We start from the raw sequence: 18,385 nt of genomic DNA, 5'->3' as shown, positions 1-18,385 counted from the left end.
ATCCAGATGGATTCTAGATACCGTAATAATTAGGCACTTTGGAGTTCTAGTCAGTACAGACTGATGACCCTGAATACTGACTTTGTGGGGTATCATGGCAGTAGCCTTGCTGCATCTTTAAAACTGATGCTTCATAAAGCAGCAGGAGAGCTATGTTCCCCTTGATTTTTCCTTGACCTTGAGTGGGCAAAGATCTGGTGCCAGGGTCAGGCTCTGATTTATATTCCTAATAAGTGATACAGTTTAATTTGTCCCAACACCTACAGTGTTGTCTGAGATGCCCTGGAGTCTGTCTGGGACATCCAAACAGAATTGTGTAATATGGAGATGTGTACCAAAATTATTGTTGTGTATATGGTAGATGAATAACAAATTACTATAATTTCCAGGTAATATTTGAAGTTGCTTTCAATAGCGCCAAGGGAGGTTACGTTGCACTCGATGACATTTCTTTCTCTCCAGTTTATTGCAGCAATCAGACAGGTATGAGTTCTTATTGCTATTTGCCTTCTTTGTATTCCCCCTTTGCTTTGCCCTTCTGAACTGTCTGTCAGTACTTGCAATATTTGGTAGTGATGTGCAGATGCTACCTTCTCAACTGACCAAGCCATTGGGCTTCTATTCCTCCTGGCAACAGAACAGCAGATAAACACTAGTGCCATTCATTTGATCCAGAAGCCTATCCTTAATGCTTCCTCTTCAAAGAGCTTGCCTCAGGGATCTGCAGCTGGAGTGCTGGACTGAATGCTGTATTTGCATCATTCCAGCTTTTGAGCAGTTTACCACTTGCTGGCCTGTTGCAGAAAGAGGGGGATTTCCCCAGGTGTGATGGTATGGGGAAGAAAATGTCCTGGGGTTTTCATTATTGCAGATGCAGAGATTATATTCTTCCATGACACATGCCTTAAGGCATTCTTCAGAGCCAAAACAGGAGCCTTGCCTTCCTGTCTTCACTCTTCCAGGAGGTATTTTTTATCTCAGAGCAGCATGTCTGTCAGGTTTTCAGTAGGTTTTCACAGCAGCAGAAGTCAGCTGAATCCACATGACCCCTGCTGTAGTGGCAGTGGGGATGAAGGACTTTGTAATTTGTGAATGCAGCCTCTTAAGTAGCTGTGTACTGGTTGCTTGGGTTTTACTGTAGTGTTAAGCAATAGTCAAGAGTAGATTAGTGGTTTCCCATTGAGCCAATCCGTTCTTTCAGTCACACGTTTGAATTTTGGGCTAATGTTTTGAAGTGATCAAGTGAAAAAGAGATTTGATTTTTTTTTCCCTTTTTTATCTGCTTGGAATCTCTGCTAGCTTTACCTGCACTGCTTAAGTATCAATAGGAAGTAGATTCCAGATATGTCATTAATCTACAACTCTTGGCTGAGTAAATCTAGTTGTTTGAGTAACTCCTCGATGCCTGTTCTGCTTTTGCTTTGTTTTGCGACAAAAATACTGGGTTATGTCTGCAATATACAATGGATTGGAGCTGTGTGCTTGTCTGTTTTTTCCATTTTAATTTTAAGATGGCTTATATATGGGATAAATTTTGTAGTATTTTCTGCCCCAATCCTGATTTAGTCACACCATCATGTCCCAAGTTCAGATCTACTCTGACTGGTAAATTTGATAGGTTCAGCTAGAGCTTTGCCTTCTAACTGATTTTGTAGTGGTGTTTTTGTTTTGTTTTGTTTTGTTTTGTTTTGTTTTCTGTTTGAGAAGTAATTTTTTATGTTTTGTTGAAATACAGCAAAGCTGGTTAATCCTTAAGATTTATCTATTTCTATCTTCAGTTGTTTTGTGTAGAGATGTTAAAAACCAAGAGATCTTCATTCTCCTTGTATTCAGCCATAGCAGTTTATATAAGAGCATTAAGTTTTTTCCTTATTTTTCTGGAAGTTTTGGCCAACACAGGTCTTGATGCTAGTCAAATGGACAGAAAAGGTACCAGAGTATTAAACTTGCCCACCAAAGGATGAATCAAAATATGTGTTTAATGCTGCATGGACCTGGTAGTGCTTCAACTGCATTTTCTTTAGCTAGAAGAGCAGCGGGGGGGAGGCCAGGTCTGCCTCCTCTTTCTCAGTAGACAGACACACAGACAGTGCTTAGATCTGACTTGTTTGAGGCTGAAAAGACCACAGCTATCTCTCCAAAGCCAACATTTTGCTTTTCCTGAGGCTGATCACCTGAATCCCTGCCCTTGCTGGGAAGTTCCTCAGCTTCCATGCAGCAGGGTCATGTGTGCTGCCTCATGGGGTCCTAGACTCCTGACATAGCCAAAAATTACATGATGGCTTTGGGTTGACCCTCTCCTTCCCCCAGCATCTGGTACAAGTGACTGATGAGGCTTTTAAATAAGTAGAAATGTTTTACTTAAAAGCACACATTCACCAGGGGGGATTTTTTCAGACTAAAGCAAATCCTGACCCATGAATTCCACATCACAGGTCAAGAGGGAACCATCAGCAGGGTTGGGGGGCTTATCTTAGCTTTTAATCAGCTTCACTATAAATGGTGCAGATTTTTTTTGCTGCGGTGGTAAAAGGCATGAGGTCAGTAGCCATGAGGTGGTACATGAACCAAAAGCTATTCGACTTACATACTTGCGGCATGCATATGCACATGCATTATACAAAATTTTTTTTTAAATAGTGCTCTTTAAAATAATATTAAATGTTGATGTTAGAAATTTATCCCCTTGGAAACTGAAATTAAAATATGATACCCATGCACACACTCATGTTAATTTTGTCCAAGTGTCTTTTGTATGAAGGAGGAAGAGGAAGAAAGAAAAATGGTATGAATATCTTTGTGCTTTATGTACAGAAGGAGGAATCTTCTCTTAATATCTGTAGATTATTTATATTTTGTAGGGGCTGTGAAGGAAGTTTTCTCTCGGCTCCAACAAAAATATAAGAAAATAACACCCACTTACCATAGAAAATTGACAGTTTGTTATCATTGTGACTTTACACTATGTATGTGTAACATCTTTGCACTTGCCCATCTTCTGTAATGCAAAGAAAGATGAAACAGAGTATACTTTGGCATCCTTGTGCTTCAAATACCTATGCTTATTATACTGTGCTCTATCTAACAGAACATATGCATCTCTCTTTTAGGAACTCCTTTCAATCCTGATAAGGCAGGCTGCAATTTTGAGGAAGATCTGTGTAATTTTTACCAGGATCACAAAGATGGCCCAGGATGGAGCAGAGTGAAAGTGAAGCGTAACGTGTATAGAGCAGGAGATCACACTACTGGGTTTGGTAAATCAAAACTCCTTTTCACTAGGAGAGTCAAACTGTCTTTTCACTAGGAGAGTCTAACCAGTTGTGTTGTTGTTCACTCTGTTAAATAACGTCATCAACACACTGGATTGCCTCACTGCAACTCCCTGCCATCAAAAATCAGTATATGCCACCCTGACCTAGCTGGGACTCTGGCTGTGCCTCCCCATGTATAAAGGTGGAAGGTCACCTACTGAATAATCATGCAGGGCTGTAAATCAGAGTCTCTTCACTACAGTGATTTGTAGTCACTGAAGGGGTGATTTCACAAAAATATGCAAGCACATATAATAGTAGCTTAATGCATTGCTTTAAATATAGAAAAATGATGGGCTCTTTGCTCTTCCAGGCATAGGATAGTTGGCATAGGATAGAGAAAACTGTGAAATATTGTGTAGTGAAGCCACAGAGTGAAAAGCCTGCTAATAAGTTCTGAAACTTACACATCTCTTTGTGTAGTGTATTCATGGTTCTTAATCATATGTGCAAGGGTCTCACCTCTTCATACTTGGTGCAAGGAATAACTGGCTTTGTGCTGTGTCCGTCATTCTCTGGTCTCAGAGCAGTACCCTTGAAACAGACATGTTTCCAGTGAGGCCATCAGGCCAAGGAATTTTTCAGTGTACATTTGAAAAGTGTTTACTTCTGGTAACTTAGACATGCCAGTTAATCTTGAGGTAGCCAGGATGCTTTAAGAAAAATTCATATTTTCTTTCAAACAGAGTGTGATAATCTGTTTCCTGCCAGTAGAAACTGTTTTTATAACCAGTCCGATGCAATATCTGAAACTGCTTTAGTAGCAAATCAGTTGTGCTAATTGCCTATTATAAATACTCAATAATTGTACTGTCTTGCAGGTTATTACTTGTTGGCAAACACAAAGTTTACAACACAACCTGGGTACATTGGACGTCTGTATGGCCCGACCCTACCAGGAAACTTACAATTTTGTCTGCGTTTTTATTATGCCTTATATGGGTTTTTCAAAATGAGTGGCACTCTTGCTGTTTATATCTTTGAGGAGAATCATGTTGTTCAAGAGAAAATCTGGTCTGTCTTGGACTCTCCAAAGGGAGTTTGGACTCAAGCTGAAATCTCCTTCAAAAAGCCTATGCCTTGCAAGGTAAGAGCCAATTCTTCAAATCTGCTGAATGCTGGATGGAGATTTTCCTTGCCTTCTCCTCCCAGGGTTCTTTGTTACCTGGGGATTAATCCTAAATGAGCTATACCTGCAAAGTGAAATAAGAGTTCCCCAGATAGTACAGTGGGAAGTGGAGTATTCCTTTGCAGCCTGGCTGGCATAGGAGCGCCCCGTTCTTACCAGAAATGGGTCAGTGTTGCTCTGGTGTCCTCAACTGTAGTCACAGTATTTGTGGAGATTACACCTAAGGAGCTCTGATGAGAGCCGGTTATGTTTTGGTTGCTCAGCAGGCTCCGTGTTCACTCATTTTTGTTTGTTTGTTTCCTATGTGATTTGCGTCACTGTACTCAATTGCAGATTTTAATTGATCTGAAAAATCAGCACTGGTAAGTTTTGTTCAAAATGGAGAGCTCATCCTACTTTCCTAAACTCAACCGCTAGGTTGAAATATGAAACCAGAAGTCAATGTAATTTAGAGGAATGGACTTGAACTATTTCAAATGTCTGATGGGAGGTCACTTTGTTATCTCAGCAAGTTAGTGATAATAACATAATATTTCACACCACCTCCTGAGTAAGCCCTCAAGCTCCTGTTATTCCTCACCTTCACTATTTTTACAGAGACTGACTTTTACACAAGTTTGTGTAGGCACTACTTCCGCAGTTATCCTGACTTCTTTAATGGGTTTTCACTATCTGTGAGTCATCTAAGGAGGACCAGATGGATTACTACCTGATGACACTGAGATAAATCCAGCTTTTTTTCAGAGTGTGGTAGTACTATGAACATAAGAATGAAAGCTTGTTTTGTAACTCAGGTATTTCTAAATTATAGACAAACATCTTGAGCATTTTCCCCACTACAAAACAATTGTTGAAATTGCAGTAATTATTGAGTTTAACTTTTCTTGAAAAAAAACCACAGTGGTTTTCTTCAAAGTAATACACTACAAAAGAAAAAGTGCACCAAAAAAGCCTGTTGCCTAACTGTGTTAAATGGGAAATTTATGCTGAAGATTTTGGTCCTCATTCTTGGCTAGTGTTTTCTCTCAGATATCTGATACCTTAAATAATTGATGGGATGCTTATGTACATATTTTTAATGCATAAAATGTAACAGAATTTCTAATTCCCTTTCAACTGATATAGAAAAAAAATGAATTTTATTACTATCCAGCAAGTGCATGATAGAAAAGTTTCTCATAGTATCATCCCAAAATACTTGCAGAAAATGATTTTTATATTTTTTTTTAAATCATGAAAAGTTATTGGTTAAAAAGGCAAGCTTATAGCATACATTTGCCATCTGTTTACATATTTCTTTATTCCTTCTAAAAAGGTTCAGTAGCTTGTGTAGCGTAATACACTAGACAAGTAGTGATGACAGCTGAGCATGACTGTTAAAAATGGTTTATAGCCTTGGAGGTGGCAGATTTTTTAGCATCTGACATTTACATGGAAACTCTTTTCCAATATGAATTTATGAAGAACTATTTTTATGTTTTCCTAGAAATCGCTATATCTAAAACAGTTGTGAAGAAGCTTGCCTGGGATGGAAAGCTTCTAGTGAATTGCAGCTTTCATGTCTGTAGTTACTAGTGTGTCTGTTGGCAGTAACAGATAGGGACAGCAGTGCAGAGGAGAATAAAGAAGTCAAGAGAATATCCTCATTGCTCCTGATCTCAAAGGTCTACAGGAGAGAAGAAGCTGTGTGCTCAGCAGCAGGAGGGTTTGCTGGCCTCTGGCAATTCTCAAAATCCTTCAGGTCTTGTGATGGGAAAGAATTCTTTCCCACAAAACAAGTTGCAAAATGTTTCTGTCGAGGAGACATTCCTCAGCTATCACAAAAAGTGAGATTTATTGGGCTTTTGAGAACTCAGCATGTGTCTAGCATATTGTAATTCACACATCCCTTAGTCAAATAACTATGTATTCATGAGTGTGTGTGAAGGTTTAAACCTAGGCTTGGTTTAAACCTATTCTCTCTCACTGTCTTTTTTCCTGGATTAGAAGATTAAGTTAGGTTTAGAATAGGTATTAAGTTGCAGTTTTGCATATGTAATAAATGCCATTGGTACATAATAAATCATGCACAAGCTATTATGTGAACTTTGTGTAACGTTTTTATGATTTTCACGATGGCTGTGTATGTATCTACACCATCAGTTTACTAAGTTTTTCTTAGACAAATAGCATATGGAAGACAATCATTGAGGATCTGAAGCATGTCAGGATGGAAAAATATATCAAGATATGTTTACAGCTGAGAAGGTAGCATACGAAAGACAGGTTATGCCAATGTTTAAATGTGTGTCTGCTTGACATAAGGCAAGGGTGAAAAAACTGGTGTTGTTACAGGTTGTCTGCCTGTAATATTCACAGGCAGGCTTGAATGAAGTTGCACAGTGAACCCAGTTCTGGCTTTTCCTTGCAACCTCATGCCCAACTCTTCAACCTCAATACTTTAAGAAGTCCTTTCATGCTTTATTTTCTTTGTTTCTTCTTTTCCAGGCTAACAGAAAGAAATTAAGAAGCACTGTGTGGCATTGTATAAACATGTAGGTTAGTTATCTGTAACGACATGTCTGCCTAGGACCTAGAGGAATAGCTGGCAAGGAACACTCAATTCAGTGGCTGTCTTCAGTGTAGGCCAGTGGTGGAGGTGCACCAGAGCACATTTTGCCTGTCAGCAAGGAGTGGTGTGAACCAAGCAAGTCAGGGATTACACTTCAGTTTCTGGAGGGAGAGACAGTATAGAGAAACATGAGAGAAACAAGCTCACTGAAGCTTGACCTCTCTTGTCCTGTCTCCTCCAACTTGTCCTTGTGTCTCTTGCCTACTCACTGAGGCATCTCTGTTTTATTTATCTTGCCCCATAGGCAGCAACCACCCCCATTCCCCATCATACTTCTGGCTTCTCAGCTTTGGACAGTCCAATTATTTTTCCTCTAATCTTGTCCATGTCCCAGTCTGTTTGCTCTGCTTGTCCCAGTTCTTACAAATTTTTGTTTTTCAAAAACTCATGACTTGACAGACAGCACAGTTCTGGAACAAAGACCAAACCCTGACACATTTCATGCTTCTACTCCAAAGCCTAGGAGTGCCCAAGCTTTTCAAAGAATTTTTAAAATAGGGGCAAAATAAAACCTTTTTTCCTAGCCTTGTTCTCGGAAATGATGGAATTGTTTTGGCTTAAATCTTCCAAAACAAGCCTGAAGCAAGGACCCAGCATGGAAAGTCTGAGCTGAAATCATTGCATCTTGGCAATGTTATAAGCAAGTGAAAAACAGTCTTTTAATGGAGTGAGGTGGTCTCAAATTAAGATAGGGCTTTCCTGTAATAAAGATGTAGTTGTCTGATGTGCCTATTGTATTGTTTTCTGAGATGCAACATGTCTAGACTTGGATGATAAGAAGTTGTAGACATGCACAGTAGTTTGGCTGATGGAGTTCTTGGTTACTGGGTGTGACTTGTAGATTGGGTCAGTGCCTGTGGAAACAGTAAACAGTCTCCTGGCAGCTCCTTGATGGCCAGTAAAGTCAGCAAGGCAGTCCTTATGCTGCTTTGGCCAGAGAGTCCAGAAGGTCATAATGATTTTGCAGTCAGAAAACAATTGTTCTAAAATACCTGATTACCTATGTCCTTCGTATTTCTTCTACCATGAGTGCTACTCCCAACACTCTGAAAACAATATAAAGTCCATCTGATATGTTTTGATTTGGATAACATATTTGTTTGCATCAGAACAATAAAAAGGCTCAGATTTTCACCTCTTGGTTTGTGTAATGGGTTTTGCAAGTTCTTTTTGAATTAGTTAACTGCAGTCTGGCACAGATTATTGGCTTGAGTTCTGTGAACAGGAAATGTGAAGCTGACCAACAGGCATTAATATGACACTTTGAAACTACCACATTGAAAAGGTTAGGTAGGTATGATCCAGCTAAGCCACTCATAAATGTTTCTACATATATATATGCATGTATGTGTACATACTGCAAATACATATACTATATAATGCTAGTGAGAATACAGGAAATTTTAAATCCTGATTTCTCAATTTGTGCTTGAGGTACTCTGTCTTTTACTTTGTGTAATTACATATGAACCTATATACATACAGTATTGTTTTTATACTCTCTAGTGTCCAGGGAAAAAATGTGAGAAGGAATAAATTAAAAAAAAAATCCCTCACATTTATTAAAATAAATGAGACCCTTCATGCCTTCTTGTATAAGCCCCTTGAAGGGCAGCATAAAAATCTGAGTTTGAAATATGTAGATTCTTTTGATCTGATTGAATGTACTGGAACTGGTCTTCCAAGACAATACATGGCAGGAAAATGTCAGAGCTAACTGAAAGAAAAAAATCACATATGTCAACCTGGAGATGCTCACATGCACCTTGGAGCAAGAATCTGCATTTTAATTGTGTGTGTGTGTGTGCACACATGTGCGCCATGGAAAGATATTTCTTGTATTCAAATTCACAACAAAGTCCAAATGCCTAGATTAAAATTAAGGTTTGAGTGCAGTTGGGTCTGCTTACACCAGTTCTGTGCATTTCTGCTAGAATTGGTTCATCATTCTGAAGCTCAGGTTTTCAAAGGCAAACATCTCATGTTGCTTATCCATTCATGGAAGATTTTTCAGTGTTACCTAGCACTGTAGTGCTTGATACCTTCCACAGAGTTAAAACCCAAATCCTCAGAAAGGTGATTGGCATCGTAACAGTCCACCCTACTTCCCTCAGAATAGCTGTGGCAGCATTTCTTGGGTTTTCAGTCTACTTTTCTTCCTCTCTGATTCCCCCCCCCCCCCCCCCATTTCTCAAGTTCATCTGTTTGTTTTCACCCATTCTCTGTAGCTAATTTTAGTTTCAGTTGTGAGAAAGCAAAATCAAGTGATCGAGTGTTGCACTTCAATATTTACATGTTTTAAAACAAACAAAAGGAAGGACTTCTTTAGGAATGACTAAACACTGAAACCTTTTGCTGCAGGATGCTATGGATGCCAACAGTATACATGCATTTAAAAAGGGATTAGACAAATTCATGGATAGACCTCACAGTGACTGTAAACACAGTGGTACAGGTGTGACCTCCAGTTAAGCAAGTTCTTCAACTCTCTAGAGGCTGAACATAATATAGTGGCACAAATAGCTCTATGGTTCATTTGTTTCTTGTACTGTTTTCCCTAAACATCCATTATCACCCTTCTGCCTTCCTAGAGTTTGTTATAAGGGTCTTTGGACCTTTGTTCTTACATCATCACTGTGATGATGCTCAATATTAAATTATTCTAGCACTTCTTTTTGCTGTGATAAGTTTTTGTCTTCTACTTGCCCACCAAAGTCATAGGTAAATGACTAAAGAAATCTTTGATATATGATGAAGTCCTAGATCCCTGTGACCAAGTCACTAGTATAAAGGACACAGTTCTCCAACCAGATATCAAGTGGGGGAGGTCAGACATCCTAGTCTTCACCTCCTCCTCCTCTGAAAAACCCTCACTTGTGTCAAATAAAGGAGCATTTTGTTACTATTCTGACACTATCCTTGATCAATCTTCCCACGATAAAGTATGCAACCTAAAGCTGTTGGAATGAGCTGCAGTTTTATAGTATGGCACTTCTGTCCTTTCTTCTCTCACCTCTAAACCAAGAAATTTCTTAAAGAACAGTCAGGGAAAATGTCTATTTAAAATAAGAACATTAGGTTCTGTAAATAGTAGGATTAGTGCTTGCAAAATGTGTACCCCACTGTCTGCGATGTCTGATATGTTTATGAAAACAATGTATCAGAAACTAAAAATTATTCAGGTTGGAAAGTGTTACCTATGTGGCCTGTATCTTCTCAGTAGCTAAGCAAGGAGATATGTTGTGTGAAATATTATATACCTCCTTTTGGTATCTGTGATACTTAACTGACATTTCCTTTTTTGCTCAATTTCTGTTCTGGGTACTTACTATTGTGATTATTACGACACCACATCATCTGACAAGACTCCTCAGTCTAGAGTCAAGAACCTTTCCCTCTTATAAAAAAAGCCAAGGAAACAGTTTCACTGAAAAGAGGATAGAACCATGATAGCAGATTTCTGGAAATCCAGGAGAACCCTAAGGGACAGCTAAGGGTATCAGTGTCCCATATACAATTCTGTGCAGGCAGCATTCTGTACTAGACAGTGCGATCAAGTGAATATAGATGTAGCATTAACAGCCTGTGGACCTAGGTTGTTCTGTTAGGTTTATGTTTCTCTTTCATTGTTTTTTTCTGCAATGCATTTGCCCTTGGACAGGAAAGATTTTCAAAAATATTTGTTCAATTGTCACAAGCTTATTATCAATGTTATCCAATTATTTATGTAGAAGCTTTCATAACCCATTATTTTTCCTGCAGAAGCTTATTGTATTTACCTGGCAAGAAATTAAACTTGCCTTGCAAGTGCCGTTTTAAATCAATTTTATTTTACACAGCAGAAGCTTGCAGAGATTCTAATTTTGGTTTGATAGCTTTCTTGTATTCTTGATAAATGAGCTTCTGACTGAACAAGCCATTTAAAATCTAGTTTAATTAAACTAGTAGAACAAGCCATTTAAGTAGAACAAGCCATTTAAAATCTAGTTTAATTAAACTAGTTAAAAGTAATTTGGGCTAAACTGATAACATTTGTATTGAACAGCCCTGGGATGATCAGAATGGTTCTCCCATTCACTGTGCCAGCAGTGGGCCCCTGGCTTACACGCTGGTATAGCTGCATACTAGCGCAACTGACTGAAAAGTCAGGCTCCCTGTTTTGTGAAAACATCTTGACTGCTTCTTTGTGTCATGTCACACTTTTGTTTCTGGTGCTTGAATAATTTTTTGATTTTGTAATACTGTATCATTGTATGGAAATTACAACAGCTGCATTACAACCGACCTCAAACTCCACTATAACTGCCTTTCTCCTTTAAGAAATTTAACCTAAATATGTGTCTAAGTGACCGACTGAGTTTTGTGTCTATACTGCTATACAATATGTAGTTTAAACCTAGGAATGCTCAGTAGGATGGAATCAGGTAAATTAATTTGCTGCAGAGACACAGCTTGCTTTTAAGTCACCAGATCTGGCCACTGTCATAGTTCTTCTTTTGTTTGGCCAGTCTGGCTCTCTAATTGAGCAAGAGCTGTATTTTATGGGACAAACAAGCAGGAAAGAAAATACACAGAACCCATAAGGATCTGGGTGCATTCTCTCTCCTTTTCTCCTGTTCTCAGTTGAGCTCCTCCAAACCTCCTTTTACATGCTTCCGCGCTAGTCCTTCCTTAAACTTCTTTCTGGAGGTACCCTACTGCATATGCTACTCTTCCCCCTTCTCCAAAAGCAGGTAAACTTCATAAACTTCATAGTCCCTTCTACCTCACTCAGTGTCTGCAGCACCACCCAACAAAGTGTCAAGGGAGAAGTGAAACCCTGCTTGCTCTACCAGCTGTTCTCATCTGGAGCTGCTCATTACTTATGTAATCCAGGAAAAATGCTAAGAACTGATTATTGATACTTTGAAGTTGCAGGCCAGGAACATTGATTAAGCACTGGAAAATAAACAAATCAGCTTCCAGAAATCGCAGCAGTGATTTGGAGGGAAACTAATGCCCTGGCTGTGTCCTGTTATTGGAACAAAAAGAAATATGAGAGGAAAATGTGTTTTATTTTTCAGTAACACAGGCAACAACTGCTTGCATTTAATAATGTTTTTTAATTTAGCCTCCAAGATAGCATGCAAGTCCAAGAAGATTTGTTACCTAGTTTGAAACAATTAGTATGTTGTCCAGTATGTTGTTCATCTGTCATGTTTTATGAAGAAAGTATGAGCTGAGCACAAAGATCTCCTATTCTCTTTCTCCAAGGCATGAGATAACTTCATAAAAAATTTCTTTTGGAAGAATTGACCTAGGAAATACTTTCATTCAATACAAGAACAAATGTAAAGCATCATGAGATTAGTCCTATCGAGACTGTAGAAAGCATTCAGAGATCTGATGTAGGGTGAAAATGAGTAGCTGAGTAAATCCAAATTGATACAATTTTGGTAGGTAAAGTTCAAATAGTCAAAGATGACCCTTAATGACAAAAAAGGATAGTGAGGACAAAAGAAGAGTGAATAAACTTGACCTGTGAATAAAAATATGTTCTACCCCATTGCTAAATCAAGTGTATAACAACAAAAGCTGATGGGGCAATGAACAACTTCAGTACATTTGCTATAGCCAATACTGGAAACTCCACATTCCCAAGCACAAGATCCCCTGCCCCATCCCTGTTCAATTATAAAGTCTGCTCAGGGCAGCACATCACTCAATACCACAAAAAAGCAAGTGGAGAATTGATAACGCTAAATCTACAGATGACAAAGCTGAACAACTTTACAAGTGTCATTGAAACAGATCAATCTTCTGACTGTACAAAGGCTACTGGTTCAATGGCCTTTAAGAGACAAACACTTATTGTTGCAATGCTTTTCAAGTGGAGGGCTTTCTGCAGGATCCAGTAGGTAATTACATACCTTGTATGGAACAAATTATTGCAATTTTAGAATAAAGAACTTGGTCCTGCTCCCAGTGATGTCAATAGGAAAACATCACTTACAGCACGATTCCACAGTGTGGAAATGTTGTTTCACAAACGAGAACTGACCTCACCCTTTCATGTGTGGTTTTCTGAAGATTCTTGGGTTTAGGACTATAATATGTCTTTAGTTTATTACCAATGTTCACCAGAATGCATTTATTAAAAGTCTGGTGAATGATGTCCACCCAACGTCAGTGTTTATTTCATCCTGTTTTTCAAGAGATGCTACCATTTTTTAATAGATTGTGCCTGTTTCCTGAGAATTAACTTTAAAATTAGGAAACAATTTTTGGTCCTGTTAAACCTTAAGGCTAAGAGAGCAACTCTGCAGGAAAACAAAAACAAAAATAACCAACCAAACAAAAGGCCCATTTTAGGCCACTATACACTGAACAGTCGTGCATGCTGTGCAGGGGCACTCCTCAAGTCCACACTTGTAACAGTTTACAAGACAGGTAATCACTATTACCAGGACTGGTAGCATTAAATGGAAAATGGTTTTGAAAACTGCTCCATCCTGAGCAGCATAACCCATACACGCTTCAAAGGCTACAGTGTACTTATGCCCCAGGCTGTTTTATAAGCAGATGGGTAAATAAATACTACATAGCAAAGCAATCTAGCAAAAACCAGTATAATGACCAGATTGAAAGTGTTACCAAGGCTGTTAAAAGAGGACATATTAAAACATGCATGAACGACTTCTAACAACCATTTTGTATCCACATGAAACTATCAGTCAGCATTTAACCTCAAATATGTAGCTGAGGTGTTTACAGTTGCTGCAGAATATTAAACTGTTAGAAGTGACACTCATCCATCTCCAGTCACTAGCTCAGACCTCATCACAAAGGAATTGTTTTGAAAAGCTCCTCCCATATTATGGTCAGAACCCCAATGGTCAGACATATGGTTTGCAGCAGTTAGGCAAAGAAAATTGCCAGCAGTAGTTTCACAAAATAAACCTTATTGTGTCTGCTGTAATTCAAACAGATCTGTGTCAACCTTGGGAGAAGGGCATCTGGGAATCTTACAGTTTCTTTACATTTTATTTTGTCATCTCATGAGTGACTTGTATTTTCCATGACAGAATTAATGGGTAATCAAATAAAACTTTGACAACAAAATGAAACCAAAATAGAAATTCGGTACTTTTGTACAGAAACGAAAAAAAAAAAGCTAGGAAAGGGGGTAATGGCTTTAAACTGAAAAAGGGTAGATTTAGATAGATATAAGGAAGAAATTCTTTGCTATGAGGGTGGTGAGGCACTGGCACAGGGTGCCCAGAGCAGCTGTGGCTGCCCCCTCCCTGGAAGGGTTCAAGGCCAGGTTGGACGGGGCTTTGAGCAACCTGGGCTAGTGGATGGTGTCCCTCTCTGTGTCAGTGGGGTCGGAACTGGATGATTTTTAAGGTCCCTTCCAACCCAAACCATTCTATGATACTATGGAAACATCTTGGACACCATTCTTAATCTTCACAAACCCAGATGAACACTGTGAATGATGCTTAGAATTTCCAGACACCTGATTTATGATATCATGGCCTTATGTCATTTCTGAATAATCCCATTTTATGCAGTAGTTTCATCTCATTGTTCTTTGTGTTTTGCCACAGCCGTTTCTCTTGGCCATCACTCTGCATTACTCTTTCAAATTTATTTTTCCATGGATAAAAACTCCTGGTTGTAAGGATAAGATAGCTGAGGACATTTGAGCTGTTCATGTTGTTTTTTGAGGGGAGGAAAACCACAGCAGTCTCAGTGAGTCATGTTTTCTCATGCACTAAAAAATACACACTCTCCTAACACAATGGAAACTACATACAGAGGTACATCATTTGTCTATAAAAGAGCAAAACCACTTCCTGTTGACTGAAAACATACATCTAAACCCCACTGGATTTGAAATTTCAGTCACTGGCTGTATTAATATTTGACAAAACAAAGTGGATTCATCATTTCTGTTCTGTGGATGTCAAAATTGTTAGTCCATTTGGAAAAATCTAAAATTTCAGACTCAACACTGCCAGCTTTTGTTAGATACCTGAAACTTCCTTCATACATTGCAGGTTGTCTTTGTCAGCTGGTGTAAAAGCTTCTGGGACTGTGGACTTGTGGCACTGGATGATGTATCATTGAGCCTGGGAAGTTGCCAGGCTTCTGGTAAGACCATCTATATTTGTTGTCCAACAGCTGCTATCCTTTTTAGTAAGAGTCCCTTGCATACCTTCATTTTCCAAGCCTATCCTACAGCTGCCTTCATCCCACTGTGGTCTTGTCTTTTTTCCTTTTTTTTTTTTTTTTCTTTTTTATTCCTCTACATTTTTCTTCCCTCCCCTCCCCTCCCCTCCCCTCCCCTCCCCTCCCCTCCCGTCCCCTCCCCTCCCCCCTCCTCCCCTCCCCTCCTCTCCCCTCCCCTCCTCTCCCCTTTTCTGTAGTTCCTCCTCCGCCTTTCTGTAGTTCCTCCTCCGCCTTTCTGTAGTTCCTAAGTAGTTTGAAAAGGAGCCAAAGGTGAAGAATTGACACTTGGGTATATAGTCATACAGGCACTTGTCACTGATGGCAGCAAAAAAATGCCTTAAAAATGCCCCAGAGTATGTGAGGCATCAAGGCTTCCTCCTTTCCAAAATGTGAAAAGCTCAGAGTTGCTACTCCTGAGCTACAAATTCAAGTTATAGCACAAGAACTGACAGATGCTTTCTGGTGAGCACCTGAATTGTCAACTTTCTCTCTTCTGCATCATGAAAATACTCTAGTAATTGCAGCTCTGCAGCCTGTTGTATGTGGTATTAGAATCTGGTGCCAAGGGAACATAAGAGAGCTAATAGTGACATTTGATTTCAGATCACAGGAACTCCAATCTTTGACAAGACTCATTTAATATGCATGTTATGCAAGCTGGAGCTCCTTAAACTGCTTGGGGTGCCACAGTAATGATGAAAATTACACTGGTAGAGCCCACTGCAGAGTAGGAGCTATGATAATAAACTATATGAGAAGTTTTAAAGAATATTAGTACATTAGTGTGCCAGACTAGGGTACAGATTTTCCCAAAGCTGTGAAGAAAATGAAATTAAATTTCATACATCAGTTTGAAGCTAGCTTTTATAAGCTTGTGACTACAGTAAATATTGCTGGCTAGATACAGCAGGTGACTGAATGCAATACATTGCTTGTATAATCTCTCCATATATCTGTCTAATATATTTGCAATTTTAAACAATGTCGTCTCCTTGTAGATCTGTTGCTGTCCAATCCTGGAGAGTGTACTTTTGAAAAAGATGAGTGTGTGTTTACCCAGAAGAAGAAAGGTCGTGGGAGTTGGCACAGGAGGAGGGGTCCAACTCCCACTTCTTACACTGGACCAAAAGGAGACCACACTACTGGGGTAGGTGAGTTAAGCTCCACATTGAACTTTCAGAACAGAGATTGATAGCTAATCAAAAATACTTTGAAATTATAATCTAGAACACAAAGTTTTTACTGGTATGTTCAGAACATTTATTAATCAAGTGAAGTAAACACATTTCTTAGGGACCCACAGATGGTTTTGAGAATGTGATGTTTAATCTGAATTATCTGCAGACTAAGTCAGTAATTTTGGTCTTCATGTCCTAAAGTAGCCCCTTCCTTTGAGAGAAAAAAAAGACCAGATGACTTTCTAGACCCTGCAGAAAAGCCTTCTTCCAAACTCTTAAGTTTACATGAATATTGGCTTAAACTAAAAGGCAGACGAGTGGTTGGGGGCTCTTCTGCACAAACACCTTCCTGTTCAAACTTAGAATAAAATATGGGCAATGAAAGAGTTCCCACAGACCCTTTGTCTTGAAAATCTGCTTCACAACCTCACTTGTGTAATTTAAAGTATTTAGGCAAGTGGGGCCCCTGTTGGCATATGTGAGCGCACAGAAAACTGTGTCAGAATTGCCCCCAGACTGGAGGCAGTACCTGGTGACTTTGGAAATGATGAGCTGTGTCACTATGTCAGGTGCTCGTGTCCCTGCAGAAGAGGACCTCAGTAACAACTCCACTGACTTCAGTATAATGGATGAAACTGCCCTAAGTCTCGTGAACTTTAAGTGCCTACATAGGTTTTAAAAGGCTTTTTTGAGGCCTTTGTATTTGCCCTCCTTCACGGTGGTTAGCACTTATTCAACAAGTTATAAAGTCAGTTGCAGACAAGCTGGCTTATTCACTTTAGCCGTCTCCAGTCTGTTAAAAATTTTATCTGGATTACAAAAGCAGTTGGCCTGCTCAAAAGGCTCACCAAAAGATGTTATTATTCTGTCAACTGCGATTGAGTGTAATCCACATTAAGCATTATTAAGCATATGTATTTCAGCTGTGCATATGAGGTCTCTCACTCTATGCAAGCTTAATTCAAGTTACTCTGGAAAACTGTTGTGTTTCTAGTTAACAAAATAACAAATGCTTCTAGTTAACAAAATAACAAGTGTTTTGCCTTGTTTCTGATCACTTTACCTAAAAAAATGGCTTTGTGTACATTCAGCAAAATATCCCTTTCCTATCTCCTGGTAAAATTTCTGTAATAGCTGTATCCAGAGGAAGGTATGGAAATTGACTAGAGAGATGTAAATTCATCGTGTGGGGGACTGTATAGCCAAAATCCTACATGTGGAATTGAGAATGGAGATGGGAATTTTTCTCTGTGGCTTGAAATTTCAGATCATCAAAAAATTATGTTCTTCCACTGATAATTCTAAACAGTACTGATTCTGGGTAAAAACATGAATACCCTTTAGAAATAAGTAAGTTTTAAAGCTTAAAACTTCTCTTATGTGTTATGAAATAAATCCGAGAAACATTACTTACAAATCTGATCATATTCTGACCAGATCTATTGGCTAAATTATCTAAGTGGAAAATGTAGGCTATCTACAAATCAAGAACATTTTCCCAATAATGATGCCTTTGTACTGTGGCATGACTTTCAAGAGGGAATATTGAAAATCTTGTCCCTTTTCCATTTAAAAATTAGACAACAGGAGACTGAAATAGATAACATACTGTCTGTAAGTCTTTGTCACCTGTGCTGTCCGGTTCTTCTGCATCAACTAGACATGTGATCACCAGCTGTAAAATAAGTGAGAATTTTACCTAACAGTTTTTAAAGATCATCTGAGAATTTTTATTTTGAAATGTGGGTGTTGGAGAGGCATCTGTAGGCCATCTCTGTCTTGTCTAGCAGAGCGTTCTTTTTCTACAAAATATAATCCAAAAGGACCACATCACGTAAAGGTTCCTGGCTGTTTTGGTAGGTAACCAAACTCAATTCCATAAAAGGATTCAGCATTCAAGTTTGTTTGGTGCTTTTTTTTTTCTCCTGGTTATTCCCTA

General features: G+C 38.9%; 1 protein-coding gene across 4 annotated transcripts in view; it reads left to right on the top strand.

Moving 5' to 3' along the window:
- The window catches only part of MAMDC2 (MAM domain containing 2), a 65,846-nt gene that overhangs the window by 41,532 nt on the left and 5,929 nt on the right, over positions 1–18,385 (top strand). For 3 of the 4 annotated variants that reach the window (XM_042788056.1, XM_033010259.2, XM_042788057.1), the window contains 5 exons: positions 390–483; positions 3,111–3,257; positions 4,136–4,401; positions 15,097–15,190; positions 16,267–16,419. In XM_042788056.1, coding sequence (XP_042643990.1) covers positions 390–483; positions 3,111–3,257; positions 4,136–4,401; positions 15,097–15,190; positions 16,267–16,419 — 754 coding nt within the window. The remainder of the gene's footprint in view (positions 1–389; positions 484–3,110; positions 3,258–4,135; positions 4,402–15,096; positions 15,191–16,266; positions 16,420–18,385) is intronic. The other variant, XM_042788058.1, reaches the window with a different exon arrangement.

The sequence above is a fragment of the Tyto alba genome, unplaced genomic scaffold (genome assembly GCF_018691265.1).
Source record: "Tyto alba isolate M040663 unplaced genomic scaffold, T.alba_DEE_v4.0 Super-Scaffold_13, whole genome shotgun sequence".
Lineage (NCBI taxonomy): Eukaryota > Metazoa > Chordata > Aves > Strigiformes > Tytonidae > Tyto > Tyto alba.
Note: the sequence above shows the minus strand (reverse complement) of the source record. Positions and strands in the feature narration are given on the sequence as shown.